General features: G+C 42.0%; 2 protein-coding genes across 10 annotated transcripts; both read left to right on the forward strand.

The window, feature by feature from the left end:
* The first annotated feature begins 2,933 nt into the window (after positions 1–2,933).
* LOC102532920 (olfactory receptor 52B4-like) lies at positions 2,934–3,878 on the forward strand. Its single transcript, XM_015238517.1, is given in 1 exon segment — positions 2,934–3,878. A coding segment is annotated over 1 exon segment (945 nt).
* Positions 3,879–9,193: 5,315 nt separating this feature from the next.
* Positions 9,194–18,716, forward strand: TRIM34 (tripartite motif containing 34). 9 transcript variants are annotated; one of them, XM_072969354.1, is made up of 9 exons: positions 9,194–9,361; positions 9,836–9,998; positions 10,155–10,637; positions 11,223–11,318; positions 11,980–12,210; positions 13,612–13,634; positions 14,796–14,896; positions 15,194–15,220; positions 15,491–18,716. In XM_072969354.1, exons 3-9 carry the CDS (start codon positions 10,218–10,220, stop codon positions 16,054–16,056), a joined length of 1,464 nt encoding a protein of 487 aa, XP_072825455.1. In that variant the 5' UTR covers positions 9,194–9,361; positions 9,836–9,998; positions 10,155–10,217; the 3' UTR covers positions 16,057–18,716. The 9 variants fall into 9 exon arrangements, 7 of the variants coding, with proteins under 7 accessions (XP_072825455.1, XP_006203662.1, XP_015093999.1 ...); XR_004191545.2 differs by lacking the exon at positions 9,836–9,998 and having other exon boundaries at positions 13,612–13,657; positions 15,491–15,599; XM_006203600.4 differs by lacking the exon at positions 9,836–9,998 and having other exon boundaries at positions 9,194–9,442.
* The last annotated feature ends 452 nt before the right edge of the window (positions 18,717–19,168 follow it).

Consider the following 19,168-nt stretch of genomic DNA (forward strand, 5'->3'; position numbering starts at 1 on the left):
ATTTTTTTTGGAGGGGGGGACAATAGGTTTATTTATTTACTATTATTTTTTATTTAACAGACGTACTGGGGATCGAACCCATGACCTCATGCATGGTAGGCATGTGCTCTACCACTGTGCTATACCCTCCCCCCCATTCCAGCACTATTTGTTGAAAAGATTCTCCTTTCCCACTGAATTGGCTTTACACCTTCATCATGTCTCAGTTGATCATATATATGTGAGTCTATTTCTGGACTCTCTTCTTTTCCATTCATCTACTTGTCTATCTTTGCATCAATATTGTATATATTGATTACTGTGGCTTCATAATAAGTCTTGAAATAAGTTAGTATAAGTTTTCTAACTTTTGGTTCATTTTCAAATTTGCTTTGTCTCTTCTGTCTTTTGTATTCCTATGTGGTGCTGTGCCTTGGTTGACCTCATTGTGATCTCCCTCCTTATGGCCTTTTATTCATTCATCTATCCTAAATTTTCTGAATGAATACTGGCATCCAAGAAGACAAAATGGAAGTTACAAGGTCCAATACCCTGAATTTCACACATCACTTCAAACCTATTCTGTTGGTCAAAGCAAGACAAAAGTCCACCTCATATTCAGGGTGCTGGAGAACAGACTACACCTCATGTATGGGGGATGCCATGTCTGTACAGCAGACGGAAGAATGATTGGCAGCCATTTTTGCAGGTACTCAGCCACATGTGATACACAATCAGATTGACAAAGTTCAAAAGCTTGACAACATACTCTGCTGGCAAAATTATGAGAAAAAAGGCACTCATATTTTGCTAGTAGCAATCAAAAATGGTGCAGTCACTGTGGAGGGAATCTTCAATAACCAATAAAACTATAAATGCATGTACTCTTTGACCAAGGTAATTGCACTGCTAGTAACTAACCATGAGACTTATTAGCAGAGCTATCCAACTGAAGAAGAGAGAGAGAGAAAAAAAAAGACAGAGAGAGAGAGATTCTCCATACTGATGAAACCGTATCAAAATATCTAACATATGTGTGGTTGGGAACATAAAATGAAATGAGAGAGAGAATGAGACAGAAAAAAACTTTTGACAATAATAACTACTGAAATTTTCCAAATTAGGCACAAATCATAAATTTAGAGATTCAAAAAGCTCAGTGAACCTGAAAGAGGATAAAAACAAAAAAAAAGTATGTCTGGCTACATCATACTCATACTGAAAATTAAGATAAATTGAAAAATCTTAAATGCAGCCAAAGGAGGCAGGGGAATGAAATACAAATGTCCAAGGTAATCAAAATGCACACCTCTTCTACGAGTTATTCTGCAGGTACATGTCAATTCCCTTTGTTAACAGGTAAGTGTTACTACCTGTGAAATGTGAAACTTATGAAAACCCAGGGGATGAATGTAACTTCCATGCACTTTTTTTTCAAGAGGAGCCAAATTTTACAAATCATTGCACATGTTTATTATAAGCCTTCACATTCCTGGTGAAAACATGGTTCACATTCATTAAAATGGAACTGTAGCATTTTATTGGACATGGCTGTCTTCTCAGAAGGTGTCCTCTGGGCTCATTACACCTGCAACATTTTACTAGCTCTGTCTGCTTACATATCCACCATTCTCTCAAACCATGAACCTAGTAAGGACCCAGTTGCACAGCACAATGCCTGAAAAACAGTCACTGCTCAAAATGTGCTTGTTGAATGAATAAGCTAATGAATGAAGAAAAGTGTACATTAGGAAGTAAATGACAAAATTACGTGTTAATTTCTATCAGCTGAAGAATCTTCCAAATATCAAGGACTGCAACCCTGTGCCCTTCAGCAATAACGTCTTCCTTTTTCCAGTTTCAGTTCTTTCTAAGCTTAGCTCCCCAAGGTGTGAGCATGAAGGATGCCTCTTCTCAGCCACACAAGCCCTGCCTGTTACCTCTCAAAGTTCTCACAACCCCCTTCACAAGAGAACAAACTGGATGTGGTGAAGTCAGATGGTTCCAAACTCATTTTTACCAATTGTTGGTTGGGAAATTTGGCAAGGGATTCATATTCTCTGAGTTTCATTTTCCTTAGGTGTGAAATAGACATAACATCCACTTCGTCAAGTAGATAATCTACTCCCTAAATGGACAGTATATAACTTGCTGCATGCAATATGCATGCTACAGTCCCTGGCATAAGACAATGCTTACTAAATACCAGTTTAATTCTTTTGTGATTATATTACATTCAGATATATTCTCTTCCTGGAGCGTGACTATCCTTTTAGCATCAAACTCTTCAGTCAATTACTATTCTAATAAACCCCCGCAGGTCATCATTCTACATTAGAGTAATTGTTGTAAACTACTAGCTTCAAGACATCAGATGGCTACCCTCCATGTAAAAGATGAAATGTAAGTGTTAAGCTGTGATCGGTCAGGAAAATCTGTCCACATAACCCCCTATGCACACTAGGTACATTTTGCCCTTCGCTGGTGATGTCATGACCTTCCTGGATATTTACCTTGCAGTGATCTCTATATTTGTGTTATGCTGCTTCACTTCTCTTTTCATTCATAATTTATTATGAACTCATCATTTTCAAAGTCACGTTCAAGTATCATCATCTTCTTGCACTCTTTCCAGGTATGCATCCTGATTTATTCTCTGTATTCATTTTCCTCTATTTGAAAGTGAAATACATACCATAGCACCTCTTACTTTGACTAGTTGGAGGTAAGTGTAACTGGCTGTACTCACGGGGATGCAGACCCTATCCTTTCATCTTTGCACACTTCCCATTAGCTGCATGTCAAAGAAGATGGAGAGTATGCTATGCCCAGAGCTCCTGATATCTTCTCAAAATATACTAGCATAGTACTTCTTACTAATATATTTAAAAGAATATGTATTTTCCTCTATCTCTGTGAACAGGAAGTGAGGTCCCAGGTCATCTGCTCCAGGTATGACTACCTTAAACCACACTGGTGTTAGCCACACAGTCTTCCGCTTGCTGGGCATCCCCGGCCTTGAGGACCTGCACATGTGGATTTCCATCCTATTCTTCATTTCCTATGTCTCTACCCTATTTGGAAACAGTCTGCTCATCTGCATTATCCTCACGAAGCGCAGCCTCCACAAGCCCATGTACCTCTTCCTCTGCATGCTGGCCGGAGCAGACCTTGTCCTCTCCACGTGCACAGTACCTCAGGCCTTGGCCATCTTCTGGTTCCCTGCTGGGGAGATCTCCCTGGATCGCTGCATCACTCAGCTTTTCTTCATCCATTCCGCCTTCATCTCTGAGTCAGGGATCTTGCTGGTGATGGCGTTTGACAGCTACATTGCCATATGCTACCCACTGAGATACACCACTATTCTTACACACACACTGATTGGAAAAGCTGGTGTGACTATCTTTCTGAGAAGCTATGGCACAATTTTCCCCATAGTATTTATTTTGAAAAGATTGACTTTCTGCCAAAATAATATTATTCCACACACCTTTTGTGAGCATATTGGTTTGGCCAAATATGCTTGTAATGACATTCGAGTGAACATCTGGTAGGTGTTTTCTATCCTAATGTTCACAGTGGTTTTAGATGTTATGCTAATTTTTGTTTCCTACGTGCTGTTTCTCCATGCTGTCTTTCACATCCCATCCCAAGATGTGCGTAAGAAGGCTCTCAACACGTGTGGCTCCCATGTCTGCATCATTACCCTGTTTTATGGGCCTGAAATCTTCACAACCTTTACTCAGAGGTTTGGACGCCATGTTCCACCTCATATCCACATCTTGTTGGCTAATGTCTGCATTCTGGCTCCACCTATGCTGAATCCCATCATTTACGGGATCAAAACCAAAGAAATCCGAGAGCAGGTGGCTCACATGCTGTTTATAAAGCAGAAATAACTGTAGTATGAAATGTGAGTATTCAAAATCTCTAGCTATCTGTGAAGAGATCTTGCAGAAGTGGTGGATGGGAAGGGTCACAGCTGAAACACTGGGAAATAGCTCAGTGTGTTCTGTCTCTGGAGCAAGTTCACTAGAGAGGTCACAGGACTTACTTTTCCATTGTCAAAGCCACCTGAGAGAGCAGTGCCATATTCGAGTGAGCAAGCTACCTCCTGCAAAGACGCTGGAACACTGTGGGTTGATTTTTAGAAGTTGTAAATGACACTAGCATGACCTTCAGAATTAGATGAAGTAAGAGCAGTGCTCTGGCCTGGAATTTTGTTTTAGTCCTATAATTGATTCGTTGGTGGTGAAAATCCAGCTCGGTACCCACTGGAATTTTAATTTTGAATTCTGATTGCTTTCCTGGTCTTTTCCTGAAAACAGAAAAAAATTAGAAGCAACTCACAGGCTTCATAATCTTGTCAGCAGAGGGCGCCATTTCTAGCCTCAAGAAGCTCTTTTTAAGACCACGAACTTTTTTCTCTTTATTTGATTTTTTTATGTTATGTAATTTTTAAAGGTTATACTCCATTTACAGTTATGGAAAATACTGGCTATATTCCCCATTTGTACCATACATATTTGAGGCTATTTTACACCCGATAGTTTGTGCCTCCCACTCCTCCTTCCCTATACTGCTCACCTCCCAGGCCGTGTCATCCATACTCTGCATGCGCTTCTGCCCTGTCTTGAGATAACCTCCATCAGCTTGTGGAAAACTCTTATTTCCCTTTTCATACCAATTCTCATCTCGTCTCCTTTGTGATAATTTCTCTAACCACGACTCTTTCTTTTTTAATACTTATTTGATTAAAAATCTGTATTTCTTTGAGGAAACATTAGAAAAAAGACAACATAAGATGGAACTCATGAACCCATAAACGTACAGCCCTCAGCAGTTTTATCATTAAAAATGTATTTTCTAGAGCTGCACATTTATATCTATGTGCTTACATATCTATGTCCACCTACATCTGTATTGCTGTATCTGCCTGGAAACTATTATCATATGATACATATATAAGCATGAACCATACCACATGTATCACACTACGTATATGGCGTGTAACTAACTTTTCCTCACCGTACATTCTTGATGTTGTTTGTTTCCAATATACATAAATTTGTATAATCAATTACCATGTCTATACAGTATTTCATTGCAAGGTTCTTTTCCATCATCTCTAAAAGACAAGGATGCCATCTTGTATTCCTGGGGGCTTAGGACTGTGCTGGGTCATAATTAGGGATGTGATATTCATAATGGAAAGTTTGGGTGGGCTCAGGGGAATCTCAAGGCACCGTGTGGTGCTCAGAAGTCTCTCAACTCTGGGAAGCTGAGACTTTCATTGAAATAGACAGAGGATTTGCACTCATTTGTAAAAGACTTTTGTGATCTGTTTGGCCTAAGGACGATGTTTGGCAGTCACTTGATCCTGACTCCGATCCCAGATCCAGTTTTCGTTGTTCGTTTGTTTTTCACATTTCAGCACCCCCTACTCTCCCACCTCCACAGTGCCTCTCCCAAGCTATGCACCTTTCCAGTTTAGGTGATTGTCATCTTTTCTCCCTCAAGTGAGAAGAGAACAGTTTTTCTTGAATGGATTGCTTTTCAACTGAGATCCTACAGGTAAGATACTATATCCTAAATATTTGTTACTCTTGAAAATATTGGAGACTTAATAACAGAGCTCATATTGTCCTCAAATTGGGAGGGGGGCACCTCATAGTACATTAATGAACATTAATTATCTTTCTACCAGATATTCTTTCATGCCACTTAGTAATCTTTAACAAACTCATACAAGTTTAGAATATTTACATTTATTGTGGGATATGACTGTATCTTTGCTGTTGAATGTTTTATAAACAATCTAAAAATACAGTTGGCATCTGTGGCCCTCACTCATTTCGGAGACCTCAGATTTTCCTCTTTAGGTAAGTGTGCCATTTGGACCTCCTGAGTACAAAGTGTTCAAAGGGTCTCCTTCACTGACTGGTGGGCTGGAGTTCTGAAAGTCTACACCGTGCTGCGCTGGCTATATAAGCGAGCAGGACCCTATTACTACTGGTGACCATATGGCATTTGTAACTGCTTAATTGTACAATAGTTTGAATGGCTTTTCTCATGATCTTGCTGACCAGGGTTAGACTGAAGAGGAGAAGGGCTTGGGTGGTCTGCCCAACCCACTGGTGGTGTTGTATGTGGAGATCATGGGCAGTGCCTGTGTTTTGCTCCCTACACCTCAGAAAAGGCAAGTGGGTGTTTTGTGCATCTTGTTGTTCATAAACTTGCCCTAACATGTCTGCAGCTATTTTTAGCCCCTTGTGCTTTCTCTGTATTCTGTTGCTGGAAGTGTAGGTTCCAGCCTGCAGCAAGAAGTCTCAGGCCTAAAATGCTGGAAGTGTTTATCAACCTGACTTTCAACTGCACAAGTTTTTCTCTAGAGCACTTTTCCACAGACCTTCTTCCTATGTATCCTTTGCCCTAAGTACAAGAATATTAAGAGAGTCCCTGGAGGTGATCTTCACACCCAGCAGAGGGAAGGGGACCACTACATCTACAAAAATGAGAACAACCTTTGCAACAATTTATTACCCTGTATACAATCCTTATGGAAACTAGCTCTGCCCCTTGAGCTCTTGAACTTTTACTATAAAACCCCCTGCTTTATCTTCCCAGCAGGCTCACAGTCTTGGAGGCATTAGCTCACTGTGACCTCCTTTGCCTGCCTTTTCTACTTCATCCAAAACTCTGTCCTCGAATCTCAATTCAGTAAGAGGGCTAAGGACGTCGAGTTCTGGCAACAGTTGGCCCTACCAACAGTATCCTCCGGCCCCTTCCCGTCTGAGTTATTCACTCCCAAAGTACCACTCCATGGTGTCACAAGTGGAGGCCACTGCAGCCCCATGTGGTCCTCCATTAAGCTGGGGCAGCAATCTCAGTTCGGGGAGCTATCCCAGCCTCTTACTGTCTCCAAACTGCTGTCCTCTCTCCTATGGGCGGATTGGCTCTTAGAAAGAATACAATAGCATATAGAAACATAAAAATAAATTCCAGTAGAAGGTGTGATGATTTTACACACACCAAAAAACAAGGCAAATGTTGCACAAACAGCGAGTGAAACTGTGAAGGAAAAGTAGTTCATTAAAGATAATTAAAATATTTTTTAAAATATTACACATTATATAATTAGTTATACACATAAAATTACACAATATACATTAGTTCTATGCTAATAAGTTTTAGAATCTCTGTGAAGTAATTCTGTGAAAAATAAAAAAGTCTAACATTCAGAAAACAACCAGAGAGCTTCCTAATAAGATAAACATTTAAAAATGTACACAGTTATCTTCCATGTGCATAGCGCCTCATGCATGGTGATACTTGTGGAGGTCCAGGCTTCTGAGTCATTTGTGAAGTAGAGGCTCATAGACAACACAGCCTTGCTGGACCCTGCTCTCGGAGTGTGGACACTGTCAGGAAATGACGGGAGTTAGGCCAGAGGAATCTGGGAAAGCTGACATTGAACTCCTGCACTGGTGTCTCCTGGTGTTTGTCATCATCCTCCAAGTAATTCCTCTCTGCCTGAGTCTGGACATCGTGATATTTTCCCACCTCTTGTGACCTCTCATCTGTTTACCTAGAGCTCCAAGTACAATACCATGGAATTATATGCAGCTTCTGGATGCACCAAACTCATTTAATCTTCCATCCAGGCCATTTCTGTCTCCCCAAAGCACAGCTCAGCTTAGAGTGGTGCACCAGAAGAAATCCTGATACCTGAAGATTAGTTTCCAAAAGTGGCATTTTTTTCTCCTTTTAACATCTTATATGTTAGTAGATGGTTGCTAAGAAAATTACAGAAATGTGGCAAAGTCATAGCAGAGTTGCAACCCCATAAAGAAATGAGATAAAAGAAAATAGAAGGGGGAAAAAAACAAGGAAACAAAATTAGTGATAAAAAAAATTGGATGTCACATATACAGAACTGACAGACAAGACTAAGATAATATGCACACACAAAGTAATGATTAACAAATCTGTCTAATGGTTTACTATCTGGAAGGCAGCTATGCTCACCACTAAACCACCAATGCCTTTAATGGTTTACTATCTGAGTGACATAAATTACCAATATTGAACTAAAGAGGAAAAAACCTAAATAGAAGAGTGACAACTGACTCCTTAGAAGTGGCCAAAGGGAATGTCCAAATATAATGGGTACAGATATTCTTATGAGAAAGCTGTTAAAACTTTAATCATTTTTAAAATTGTTTTTCTGCTTGAGACTTATCCTTGGTCCCCAAGCATGAGTCAGATGATGGAAGAGGGCAGATGGGATAACTGAACCTTGAAAAATGGTTTCCAAAAGTGGCACCCTTTCTTATGTAACTAACATGTTCTACAGGGGCATAGGAGACCAGGACTTCCCTGATGAATATAGCACAGAAAATTAATCCATCAATTTATTTTCCTCATGAAAACAGAGCATACTCTGCATGGAGACACACAGTGCTGGAATGATCCTGTGCCCAAAAAGGGTGGTGACATCTGACAGGTTCACGGTTATTCCCCATCAGGTGTGGTTTCAAGGTTACCCCAGTTTCAAAGCAGCCCTTCCTCTCCAGGGCCCAAAGGGTCCAATTCACCCCTTAAAGTCAGTGGTCCTCAACCTCAGCTTCACATAAGAATCATCTGGAAAACCTCCAATTTTCTTTGATAATTAATTTTATTGAGGTACATGTTACAGGCAATAACATGCACCCTTTTAGAGTGTAAAGTATGATGAGTTTTGACCAACTTTTACACTCCATAATCAAGATTTAGAAAACTTCCGACACTCCAAAAAGTCCCCCAGCTCCTTTGTAGTCAGCTCTTCTCAGTACCCTCCATCCCTCCTCCACTCAACTCCCATCTCATGGTGGTGGTGGCGCCGGGTTTGGTGGGGGCAAGTGGGACATTGGACAGGAAGGGATGATTCCAGCTGGTAGACTGACTGAGGGCCTGTGCACCACCGTGAAAGTGGTAGGAGATGCTCGATGCCTACCTGGCTGGCCTGGGAACCAGAGAGGGTCAAAACAGAGCCTCTCAGCCTCAGCACTACTGGCATCTTGGACAGGTTACTTTGTTGTGGGAGCGGCCCTGCACCTTGTAGAAGCGTTAGCAGTAGCTCTGATCTCTGCCCACTAGATGGCAGTAGCATCCCCCGCAACTAAATTTTTCTCAGCCCACCTCCCCACTCCCGCCCCGCCCTTGAGAACCACGGGGTTAAAGAATTACTTTCTTCTCTCCAGTGGCCCGAAGGGACTGCAGCCCGTGTGGCCCAGTTCTCCTTCCCCTTTCCTCTTCCCGCCAGCCCCAAGAATTTTACTTTCACTTCTTATCCAGCTCCTCCCCGGGGAGGGACTGCTTCATGTAGACTGAGCCCCGCTTGGTGAGTACATTCTGAGCTTGCCGGCCACTGGCCTTCCTTCACCGTTTGAACCAGGAGTCAAGACTTCTCTGTGGCCTGAAGGTGTGTGAGGAGGCTCATGGGGGCGCACAGGGTGGGACACTCTGGAGCGACAGGACTAGGTGGAGTTAGGAGGGTGTCTTTTGTGGCCCAGACTTGCTCTGAAGGGCAGACAAGCCAGCTTTGCAGACTTCCGGCTCCGAGTGCAGACAGATGACAGCCCCGAGTTTGGGTAAGGGCGCCCTGAGTTTTTCACTCCCGAAAGAAGGGAGTGTGGAAGAGGCAGAGGGCCTTGTTTCCTTCCTGAAGAAGCCTTTATTCCTCCAGGCTGACTCTCAAGTCCGCCCCCATCTCCTCCCTGCTCTGTGGCCTTGATTGTCGACGTTGCTGAGAGAAACTGGAACCAGTGCCACCCACCCTCCGCCTCTCTTTCTCTCTCCTTTCTCTCTCTCAAAGGGATGAACAGAACGTTCCTTCTCTTCTTCCCACCTCACGTCCTCAGAAGAAAAGCAGGTGAAAGAAGTCCCTGTTTTCCAAATGTGTTAAAGCCCCAGGTCCTAATCCGGAGCGCAGGACTGAATGGCGACTCGGGGGCGTGATCAGGGGCGTGTTGAAGCGGGTTCGTTCCCTCCATTTCTGCTTTTTTTCTGTCTTCTTTTTTTTGTTCTTCAATATTTCAGTCTTAACCAGTCTTTAATGTCTACACAGTTAAAACTTTTTTTTTTTTATCTGTGCCATTCTTAGACATCTCTTTTCAATCTGCCCATCCATCCAGGAATCTTTAAGCAAGAAGAATCTCAGGAATTCTGACAGGAAGAAGCCAGAAAAAGCAGCTGCTATGGCTTTAAAAATGCTGGTGAATTTACAGGAGGAGGTGACCTGTCCCATCTGCCTGGAGCTTTTTACAGAACCCCTAAGTCTAGGCTGTGGCCACACCTTCTGCCAAACCTGCATCGCTGACAGCAAGGAGGCAGACACCAGCCCTGGAGGGGAAAGCAGCTGTCCTGTGTGTGGCATCAGGTTCTCCCCTGGAGACCGCTGGCTTAATCAGCATGTGGCCAAGATTGTGGGGAGACTCAGAGAGGTCAAATTGAGCCCAAAGGAGGGGCAGAAGAAAGATCTCTGTGTGCAACATGAGGAGGAACTCCTGCTCTTCTGTAAGGAGGATAAGAAGGTCATTTGTCGGCTTTGTGAACAGTCTCAGAAGCACCATGGTCACCACATATTCTTCACGAAGGAGGCAGTCAAGGAATGTCAGGTAGGGCCCAAGATGGAAGCTAGTACTTGTTGGAAAATCTCATCTTTCCATTTACTCACCTTGGCACCATAGTACTGAGCCCTGTAATCTTCTGCATATTTCTTACCTTATGCTCAGCTTCCAGTTCCATAAAAGAGACGCCTAGAGTCAAGATTCTTGGCTAAGAGTGAGAGATTTCTTTCCCTTTTTCACCTTTTCTTGTACGGATGGGAAATTCCTTCACCAGGTTGGCCCTAATTGCTCCTTCCAGCAGAAAGGATGCTGCTGAACATTGTGGACTGGACATGAAAAGTGTCAATAAAAGAAAAGGACTTTCCTTGCTGCAGCAGAGTCAATACTTCCCCTAAGGAAAGAGCAACTCATGATAATACGCTTAGTGAGGGGGTAGTGACTTCCAGCACTCAGCAATAAAGAATACATTTACCTGCTCAAATTTTTCCCCATGTCATAGATTCTAACCATCAGATTGGAGTCAGTTTCTGTAAACTGATCTCTTGAGATCAGTGTGGTTTCTTTCCTGTTTATTCTCTGTCCAGTTGCTGAGAAAGCCCATAGCTTGATGCTGGTGTGATTCCTCTCCCATAGGAGATGCTCCAGGCAGCTCTGAAGAGGCTGAGGAAGGAGCAGCAGGAAGCTGAGAAGTTGGAAGCTGACATCAGAAAAGAGAGAACTTCCTGGAAGGTGGGAAAAGACTCTTTCTAAGGGATTTCTGAGATAGGAATCTTGACATGACCTTCTGTCTGAATCACGAGGAAGCCCCTTCCTCTTGTTGCCTGGCATTGAATGAGTCCAGAGGCCGTTTTATTAGGTCTCTCCTTTGTCCCGTCCCTGTTGGGAGTCGGGGCTGGAGACCTGATATGTTACAAGTACACACACAGATATTTGGAATTGAGCATAAAGACAGACTCTATGGTGAAGAAATCTGGACAGTTCTGTCTTCCATTCCTCTTTTCCAATGAGGCTCTGACACCTCCAGGAGAGGGCAATGAACAAAGGACCGAGATTCTTCTCAAGGTTCAACCTTGGGAATATGGTAATACAGGGAGGCATGAGTGTCCAGGACAGCTGTCTACAACCTAAACCTCACTCAGGTTTTACAATTTTTGTCCCAGAGTTGGCCTAGATAAGAGATTTTGGGTTTGTACTAAAGGGAAAAATATAGGGAAAACAAACAAGCAAAAAAACAACAACGGCTTTCCCAAAGATTGCGCACCTGCTTTCACTCCCCTCCTGGTTAGAAGTCTTTGAAGAAATACTTATTTTTCTGGCTCCTACTCTGTTGCATAGTGTAGGCTCTCAGGCTGGCAGATTCATTACTGCTCTGTCTTGTCCAACTTTGCAGCATCAGACACAGACTGAGAGACAAAGGATACGAACAGAATTTAATCGACTTAGAAGCATCCTGGACGGTGAGGAGCAGAGAGAACTGCAAAAACTGGAGGAAGAGGAACAGAAGACACTGGATAACTTGGCTGAGGCTGAGGCTGAGCTGGTCCAGCAGAGCCAGTTGCTGAAAGAGCTCATCTCAGATCTGGAGCGTCGCAGTGAATGGTCAACAGTGGAGCTGCTGCAGGTAAGGAGGGTCACCCGACCTGAAATTCTTAAAACGCAGTGTAAGTTACCTTCTCCTCTGTGTCCTTGGGCTCTAATCCTGTTGTTGACACTAAGAGATTTCTCTGGCCTTGTAGAGAGCCTCCTTTGCCGTCCATTCTCAAGGTCATGGGATGACTGAATGTAAGCATTCCAGGGAAGTGTCTCATTCTTATTCTTTCATGAAGCAAGGGAATACATTTGACCTTAAAGAGAAGAGTCATGGTGGCCAGTAATGTTCTTTAGATCCCTATTATCTTTTCTCTAGTGTTGGAAATTTGTCCAGTTTAACTTCTTCTTTTTCAGTATAGATGGTTTTTATTTTTTTCTTTGCCTAATTCCTTTGACTAGAACCTCTAGCACCATGTTGAATAGAAGTAGTGAGAGCAGACATTTTTGTCTTGCTCCTGATCTTAGAGAAAATGCACTCAGCTTTTTACCACTAAGTATGATGTTAACTGTGGGATTTTCACAGATGCCTTTATTAGACTAAGAAAGCTCCCTTCTATTCCTAGTTTGTTATTATTATTCTTGTTTTGTTTAGGGTGCTGTATTTGTTAAATACTTTTTTCTGTGTCTATTGAAATCATCATGTCGCTTTTTGTCTTTTGTTTTATTAATATGATGCATTAAATTGATTGCTTTTCTCATATTAAACCAACCTGGCATTTCTGGGATAAATCTGACTTGACCATAGTATATAATCTTTTATGTTTTGCTGGATTAAATTTTCTAGTGTTTTGTTGAAAAAGTTTGTGTCTATATTCATAAGGATTATTGGCCTGTAGTTTACTTTTCTTGTGATATCTTTGTCTGGTTTTAACATCAAAATAATTTTGGCCTCATGGAATGAGTAGGGAAGTGTTTCCTCCTCTTTCAATTTCTGGAAGAATTTGTGAAGTATTTGTGTTATTTTTTCTTTAAACTCTTAGCAGAATTCACCTGTGGAGCCATCTTGGCCTGGCCTGGACTTTTCTTTGGAGGAAGTTTTTGATTTCCAGTCCAAACTCTACATGTTTTAGATCTATTCAGATTTTTTCTATTTCTTCTTCTTGAATCAGTATTCATGGTTTCTGTGTTTCTGGGAATTTGTCCACTTAATCTAGGTTATTTAATTTGTTGGTGTACAATCGTTCATAGCTTTTATAACCTTTTAATTTCTGTTGAGTCAGTAGTAATATCTCTTCTTTCACTCCTTATTTTAGTAATCTGTCTCCTCTTTTTTCTTGGAATATCTAGCTAAAGGATTGCCAATTGTGTTGATATTTTTAAATAATTTACTTTTGAATTCCCTGATTTTTTCTAATATTTCTCTATTCTTTCTTTCATTAATCCTTCTGTACTATTCATTCTCCTTGACTCAGATTTTCTCTCTCCTTCCTAGGACATGAGTGGAATCATAAAATGGTGCGTATGGGTGACCAGAAGTGGTGAGTGGCGCTTTTATGGTATGAAGAAAGTTTTGAAGCCATGACAGTTATCTGGTGGTCAATCAGAATGAAAAATCTCCCCAAACAAGGAAGTTTTGATGTAGTATTATGTTAAATTGCTAGTCATAGACGAGGATTCAGGTATTCACTCTTTAGTGAGAATGTGGACCAGATTCTGTATTAGTAAATCTGGTGGTTGGAATTTACAGGTTTAGGGCTGTAAGGATTAGGGGATAAAGGATTTCACTATCAGACTCCTGTGGCTTCACTCATTCAATTCTCCCTCTGTCCTTGCTCTGATTTCTGTATTTCACAGATACTTGTCTTATCACGCTATGTCATGGGAGCATCTTTTTAAATATTTATTTTGCATAAATGGGAATAGAGAAGGACAAGGTCATTCTACAAGTTTCTCTTTAGAGTTCTAAAAGCAGACCTGAGCCTTGGGGTTAGTGGTTTTGACCTTGATGCCAATAATTAATCTCTTCCTATTCACACTTTAGAAGTTTATTTGGGAAAGTGTAACCCTTGTGTCTAAAGTTTGCCAGTCCACCTAGCAGCACCAAATTCTTTACAAACACATGAAGTTCTAACCATTTTAGTTTGGTAATGATAACATCTCCTTTGCCAGAAGTTTTTAACTTTTTCCCAGAACACCTGAAAACTTAAATGTTGTTTCTGGGCCACAGCTCTGGAATTAAGGCTTTCCACTAGGGCACAGGTTCATAGGCTCTCCCTACTGATCTCCCTGGGAACCCAGATCTATGGTCCCTTCCTGGGAGACCCATTGTGATCTGATGATTTTCCACATATTACATACCTTTTGTAGAGGTTGCAAAGTCATTTCCTGTGTATTATTTCATCGAATTTCATACTACTTCCATGAGGTATCAAGGGAAGGGTTAATTATTCCATTTCTAGAAGAAGACACTGTTTCTTTGAGGTGAAGATCCTCCTAAGTGGGCAGGTGGACATGAGCACGTTTCTTCTGTCTTGTGTCAGAGCCCTCACTTCTCCCATCCTCAGTCTTCTCAGGGAAGAGGTTTAAGTGCATCAGCGGTATGGAAGGAGAGGAAGGCAGTGGTCTTGAAAGGAGGCAAGTTAAGAGATGTAAGGTCAACATTTTTGTCATCCCTAGGAGTGAGATCTGGACACTGAAGAAGCCAAAAACTGTTTCCAAGAAACTGAAGAGGACATTCCGTGCTCCAGATCTGAGCGAAATGCTTCACGTGTTTAGAGGTGAGGAAGTCAGGGCAGGAGTGTGCATGTGGGATTCTTGTGGTGCCAGGGACTAAATTTGGGACCTGAAATATTTCCAAGTGAGTACAAAGAAGGAGGGTGTTCAGAGAAGGGATTTTGCTGAAGAAGATGTGGTTATAACTGAGGAAGAATGGCTAGATACTTGGTTTATCCGCTCGTTCACCAGTTCTTAGTTTCACAATAGTCCCCTCCCCTGTGCCTGCTCTAGAGAAGAAACCGTTATCAGTGCTTAATCACTTGTGTCAAATAACATCATTGAATCTTTTATCATTTCAGAGCTAACACATGTCCAGTGCTACTGGGGTAAGAAGATTTACTGGGTCTTCAAATCACTGTATTCTGATTCCCTTTTAGAAGTTTGTGGTTTCAATTAGATCTTATGATCATAGCCCCATGTGCTCACTTCTCCGGATGATATATTTGTGCAGTACATCACTCCAATGTTTTAACTCCTTTCCCCAATCTATCAACACAGGTTCTGCCTAGTCACTTCCCAAGTTCCCTTTTCACAATGTTACTGGATAAATTTACTGTATATTTGTGGCATGCTTTCATATTTTTTTTTCTCTGCAGTGGACATCACACTGAATCCATTCAACTTAAATCTGAATCTTGTCCTTTCAGAAGATCAGAGACAAGTGATAGCTATGCCTATATGGCCAGTGAAGTATTACAATTGTGGTATCTTGGGCTCACAGTATTTCTCCTCAGGGAAACACTACTGGGAGATAGATGTATCCAAGAAGGCTGCCTGGATCCTGGGGGTATACTGTAGAACACGTTCCCATAGTGTAAAGTTTGCTGCTGGACGAGGCACAGATCATCAAAATGTTTACTCCATATACAGACCTCAATTTGGCTACTGGGTTATAGGGTTGAAGGATAAATTTAAGTACAAAGCCTTTGAGGACTCTTCCACCTCTGATCTCAAAGTCTTGACTCTTTCCATGGCTGTTCCTCCCCGTCGTGTTGGGGTTTTCCTAGACTATGAAGCAGGCACTGTCTCATTTTTCAATGTCACAAACCATGGGTCACTCATCTACAAGTTCTATAAATGTGGCTTTTCTCAGAATGCTTATCCATATTTCAACCCTTGGAACTGTCCTGCTCCCATGACCCTGTGTCCTCCAAGTCCCTGAAACTTCTCCCCTCATCCACTTCTTATAACGACCCTTATCTTGGGGTTCATCTCCTGCGAGGAGCTCACCTGCACCGCTCGTGCCATCTCTCCCTGTCTCCCTTCTGTGCTCTAGAACCTGTGCTCATCCTTGGGGTGTAGAGTGTATCTGATCTGAGTTAGAAGAGATGCTTATGTACCCACTGACCCTGTTTCATATCCTCAAAGAAAGACATCTAATTCCTCCCAAAGACAGAGCACTATTGGTGTAACATCTTTGCCCTCCGAATTCTCCATATATTCCTTTATCACTGACCTAAAGAGATGTGGCAAAACCAGTCTGCCACCGTCTGTGACATCCAGGACAGTCTACAGTCACTCCCTACTCACCACCGCCAGCTAAGAAGTATTTGACTGAATGTCTGTTTGCTGCCCAGGATACACCAGGTTCATCATAGGGTCGTGGAAAGGAAACCACACGCAGTATAATGTACTCAGAGTTAAGACTTTATTGTTTGAGTTCTAATCTTGTCTCTTCTTTTCCAAGGTGTGTAATGATGAATAAATTCTGGGTTTCTTTTTCCTTTAATATAATTTAGGGTTTAAAACTGTGCCTAACTCTTAAGAGCATTGTGTAAAACTAAATGTCACACTATGTAAAGCAACTGTTTACGTGTGTTGCACAATGTAATAAATATTTTCTCATACAGTTACTGAAAATTATAAGCTGTGTCAGTGCCACGTGCAACAGATTTGTGCTTGTCAGTGGGACAGTCATTGACCTACATGAGTCTCGTTTTCCAGGTTCCCAGACTTGGCTGTCGAGACCACTCCAGTCCCAGCTTTGTTTTGTTAGAACTTTTCATACAGAGGCTGTTCTCTATGGGACTGTATTTAAGGCACTTTACTGGAAATGGATCAGAAAAGTGCAAAAGTACGACTTTCTGAAGTCTGTCTAGCAGAGAGAGTCACGTTTAGGAACAGCTGTTCTTATTAAGGACAGCCTTTTGGTTTTCAGGCCTTTCCCCGGTGGTCAAACACTTGAGTAGTCCCCTGTATATGCCATTCCGTGCACTTTTCTGTTCTGTTCTTTTTCTTGGTAAGCAGTTTCAAATTCAGGGTGAAGAATAGACTTACCTGGGATAGCAAAGCAACAAACTTTTGTTAGAGAAGTGTACAGTATGAATTAGGGCAGACTGCTCTATAGTTCACATCAAATCATGGAATGTCCCAGTGGAATGAAAAAGAAAGTACGTGACCTGGATATGCTATACACATACCTAAGCACACACACATGTATGCACATGGATAATTGTATGTGTAAGTGTATATACATAGAGTATCTTTATCCCAGTACATCTTCAAAAATATCACATAAAGAACAAATTCCTATCAGGTCATTAAAAGAATGCGTAAACCTGTGAGGTATACCTAACATTTTACGGCTAACGGTGTAGGAGGCAAGATTAGAACTGGGACTGTGTTCAGCACAGGTGCCCATTCAGCAGCGCACTCCCCATGAAAAGGTAGGAGCCAGATTCCCTGGGGTGTGCAGTAGGAGGGAGAACCCAGGAGGTACTTAACTGCCAGAGCTGGGAGCAAAGGGGACAAGCTTAGTTTGCCCAGATACGTCCCCATTTGTTGGGCTGCTGGTTCACACTAGGACCTGCCGTGACAGGAAGGGGCAGGAGTTCTGTCTTGGGCTCCCTCAGCCATGGTGTAGCTCGGTGTTTCCTGTTCCTGGTCAGCCCCGGCCTTTCCAGCGAGCTGAAAGGCTGCAGTGATTCTCAGAAAGGAAGTCACACCTGTTCCCCTGGTCTAGTGAGACTGCAGGGCAAACGCGGCTACAGAGAGGGTCCTTGCAGCACACGGTGGGCTCCCTGTCTCTTTTGGCATTTTCCCTTCCCACTCTTTCCCAACCTACTTATGAGATGAGAGAAAAAGATATAATGGGCTACTTGGCCAAACAGTGTATTTCTGGTCTCTGTTTTCAGGGGTAAATGAGATGCTTGAGGGGGACAATAGGGAAGTCAGAGAGTTCTTTGACAGTTAGTAATTTACACCTGTCACTGTAATCATGTATTTCTGTGTGGCTCTCTGGGTGGATTTCTCCCATCCGGGTCTCCTTTTTTATTTATTTTTATTTACTTAATTTGTTATGGTTTGGGAACCTTAATAGTGTGACGGTTGCCCTACTCTGCAGCTTCTTTTGTGTTTACTAGTCCTCCAAGATTTCCAAGTTTAAACTCTAGGGTCTACTGCAGTTCCCCTCAAATCACTAACTGTTCATCCATCTCCCTGGGCCATATCTGCCTCCCAGACACAGAGCTCAGCGGAGAGGTCAGGAACGAGACGGGCACGTAGGAAGAATTTCCAGAAGGGGCATCGTTGCACTTTCAGTGAAACAAAATGAGATGCCTGATTGGTTTTAACCGTGTGAAATGCTATCAGAAGTGGCATGATAATGATGTCCTGAGACCCATGAGAAGAGGAAGTTAAAATAGAAGTGACTCGTAGAATAGATAAACAAGATTATACTGTATAGCACAGGGAAGTATATACAAGATCTTGTGGTAGCTCACAGCAAAAAAAAATGTGACAATGAATACATGTAAGTTCGTGTATAACTGAAAAATTGTGCTCTACACTGGAATTTGACACAACATTGTAAAATGACTATAACTCAATAAAAAATGTTAAAAAAATAAAATAAAATAAAATAAAATAAAATAAAATAAAATAAAATAAAAATAGAAATGACTCTTTAATCACAACTTTTGTATGAGGCGCAGATGCACCGAGACTGACTCGCTGGGGTGATAAATCCCAGTCAAAGCGTTTTTTCTTTCTTTTTCTTTTCTCCTACTCCCCTGTTCCTGAACAGATCTTACTGGATTAAGATTGACATGCTGAGCATTGCCACCTCTGCAACATCCTCTTTATACCCTTAACTGTGGCAAGTTGCTGTTTGGCACACGTCTTTTTAAACTGCACGGTTTAGTCATGTCGTTATCATGACCGCGGTTCACCTGTGCCACCTAACACAGAATTTGAGGACTGTTTTACTTCTGTAGTCGTATTCGCCAGAGAAACAGAGAAGTGGAATCAATCTGAGATATATATATATCTCATAT

Source organism: Vicugna pacos, chromosome 10 (assembly GCF_048564905.1).
Source record: "Vicugna pacos chromosome 10, VicPac4, whole genome shotgun sequence".
In the NCBI taxonomy this organism is placed as follows: domain Eukaryota; kingdom Metazoa; phylum Chordata; class Mammalia; order Artiodactyla; family Camelidae; genus Vicugna; species Vicugna pacos.

Coding starts and splice junctions, on each gene's coding strand:
- TRIM34 (XM_006203600.4), top strand. CDS start 10,218: ATGGCTTTAAAAATGCTGGTGAATTTACAGGAGGAGGTGACCTGTCCC. Junction 10,638..11,222: donor AGGCAGTCAAGGAATGTCAG/GTAGGGCCCAAG, acceptor CCTCTCCCATAG/GAGATGCTCCAGGCAGCTCT. Junction 12,211..13,611: donor CAACAGTGGAGCTGCTGCAG/GTAAGGAGGGTC, acceptor TCTCCTTCCTAG/GACATGAGTGGAATCATAAA.